The following is a 1,606-nucleotide window of genomic DNA, read 5'->3' as shown; positions in this document are numbered from 1 at the left end:
AGCCCATTTCCCAGTCATCCCGCCTCTCCCAATTCCCAGATGCCCCTTTTTCCTTTATCCTGGGACCACCTGGACCCCCATTCCCAACCATCTGACATCTCCCCGCCCATGACTCCCCTTTCCTCAACCCTGGGGACCTTTGGGCCCCTTATCCTTGTCAGAGGGACCCCCTGGATCCCCCCATTCCACCTCTCCCAATCCCTGTATCCCCTTTTCCCTGACAATCAGATCTCAATCCCGTGCAGTGGGACCGCTGGCCCCCCCTCCCCCAGCACTGACACCCCCTGCACCAACTTCCCTGGGATCCCCAAACCCCCTTCCCGGCTCTCCCAGCTCTCCCAGTTCCCCCTTTCCTTGACCCATGACCCCTCTGGACCCCCCAAATCTCCGTGTCCCCCCAGTTCTCCACTCCCTGCGTTACCTGAATGTGGCGGTGACGGAGCCCAGCCCGGGGGTCCCTCAATTCCTGACCATGGGATACGTGGATGGGATCCCCATCACACGCTACGACAGCGAGCGGGGCCGGGCGGAGCCGCAGACGCCGTGGATGGCGGCTGGACCTGAGCCGGAATATTGGGATGAGGAGACCCAGATCAATGAGAGGAACCGGCTCGTGGATGCTGCTGACCTGGAGATACTGCAGGACCGGTATAACTGGAGTGGGGGTGAGTGGGGGGAGCTGGGGAATGGGGGGATGTGTGGGGCTGGGATGGGATGTGTGGGGCTGGGATGGGATGTGTGGGGGTGGGGATGTGGATCCAGGGCACTCCAAGGGGCTGGAATGGGATCTGTGGGTCTCTATTTGGCTCTGGGGCTTCATAGGGCTGGAATGGGGTTCTGTGGGGCTGGGACACAATTCCAGAGGTCTCTCTGGGTCTGATCCCGCCCCCCAGGTCTCCACACGTGGCAGCGGTTTTATGGCTGTGACCTCCTGTCCGATGGGAGCGTCCGCAGAACCCTTCGACTTGGCTATGACGGGCAGGATTTCATCTCCTTCTCCCCGGAGAGCAGGACCTTCGTGGCGGCCGATGGAGCTGCCCAGATCACCCAGAGGAAATGGAAATCTGAAGGGTACGAGGATCTTCAACAAGACCTTGGACTGAGATGTGCGGAATGGCTCCAGAAATATGTTGGATATGGGCGGGAGGCGCTGGAGCACAAAGGTGAGGGAGACAGAATTCCCATGGGAATGTGGGATTTGGGAATGTGGGATTTTGGGAAGGTGATACTGAGGAACATGGGAATTCCTGTGGGAATTCCGTGGATGAATCTGAGTCATCCAACTCCCATGGGAATTCCATGGATGGATCCCACTGTTGTTTCATTCCAATGGGAATTCTGTGGATGGATCTCACTGTGGTCCCATTCCCATGGGATTTTCATGGATGGATCTCACTATTATCCCACTCCAGAGCCTCCTGATGTCCACGTGTCCGGGAAAGAGGAACACGGGATCCTGACGTTGTCCTGCCACGCGTACGGATTCTACCCCGGGATCATCGGGATCAACTGGATGAAGGGGGATGAAATCCGGGATCAGGAGACGGAGTGGGGCGGGATCGTTCCCAACAGCGACGGCACCTTCCACAGCTGGGCCAGGATCGAG

General features: G+C 58.7%; 1 protein-coding gene across 1 annotated transcript in view; it reads left to right on the top strand.

Moving 5' to 3' along the window:
* Nucleotides 1–346: 346 nt before the first annotated feature.
* Nucleotides 347–1,606, top strand: part of LOC114073015 (class I histocompatibility antigen, F10 alpha chain-like) — a gene marked incomplete at its 3' end in the record, with an annotated part of 8,099 nt that continues 6,839 nt past the window's right edge. Inside the window, exons 1-3 of the mRNA XM_027910820.1 lie at nt 347–665; nt 894–1,163; nt 1,413–1,601. Coding sequence (XP_027766621.1) covers nt 362–665; nt 894–1,163; nt 1,413–1,601 — 763 coding nt within the window. The remainder of the gene's footprint in view (nt 666–893; nt 1,164–1,412; nt 1,602–1,606) is intronic.

The sequence above is a fragment of the Empidonax traillii genome, unplaced genomic scaffold (genome assembly GCF_003031625.1).
Source record: "Empidonax traillii isolate 1590-97213 ecotype Southwest subspecies unplaced genomic scaffold, ASM303162v1 scaffold4958:size9054, whole genome shotgun sequence".
Classification (NCBI taxonomy): Eukaryota; Metazoa; Chordata; class Aves; order Passeriformes; family Tyrannidae; genus Empidonax; species Empidonax traillii.
This window is presented reverse-complemented; position numbering and strand designations above follow the sequence as displayed.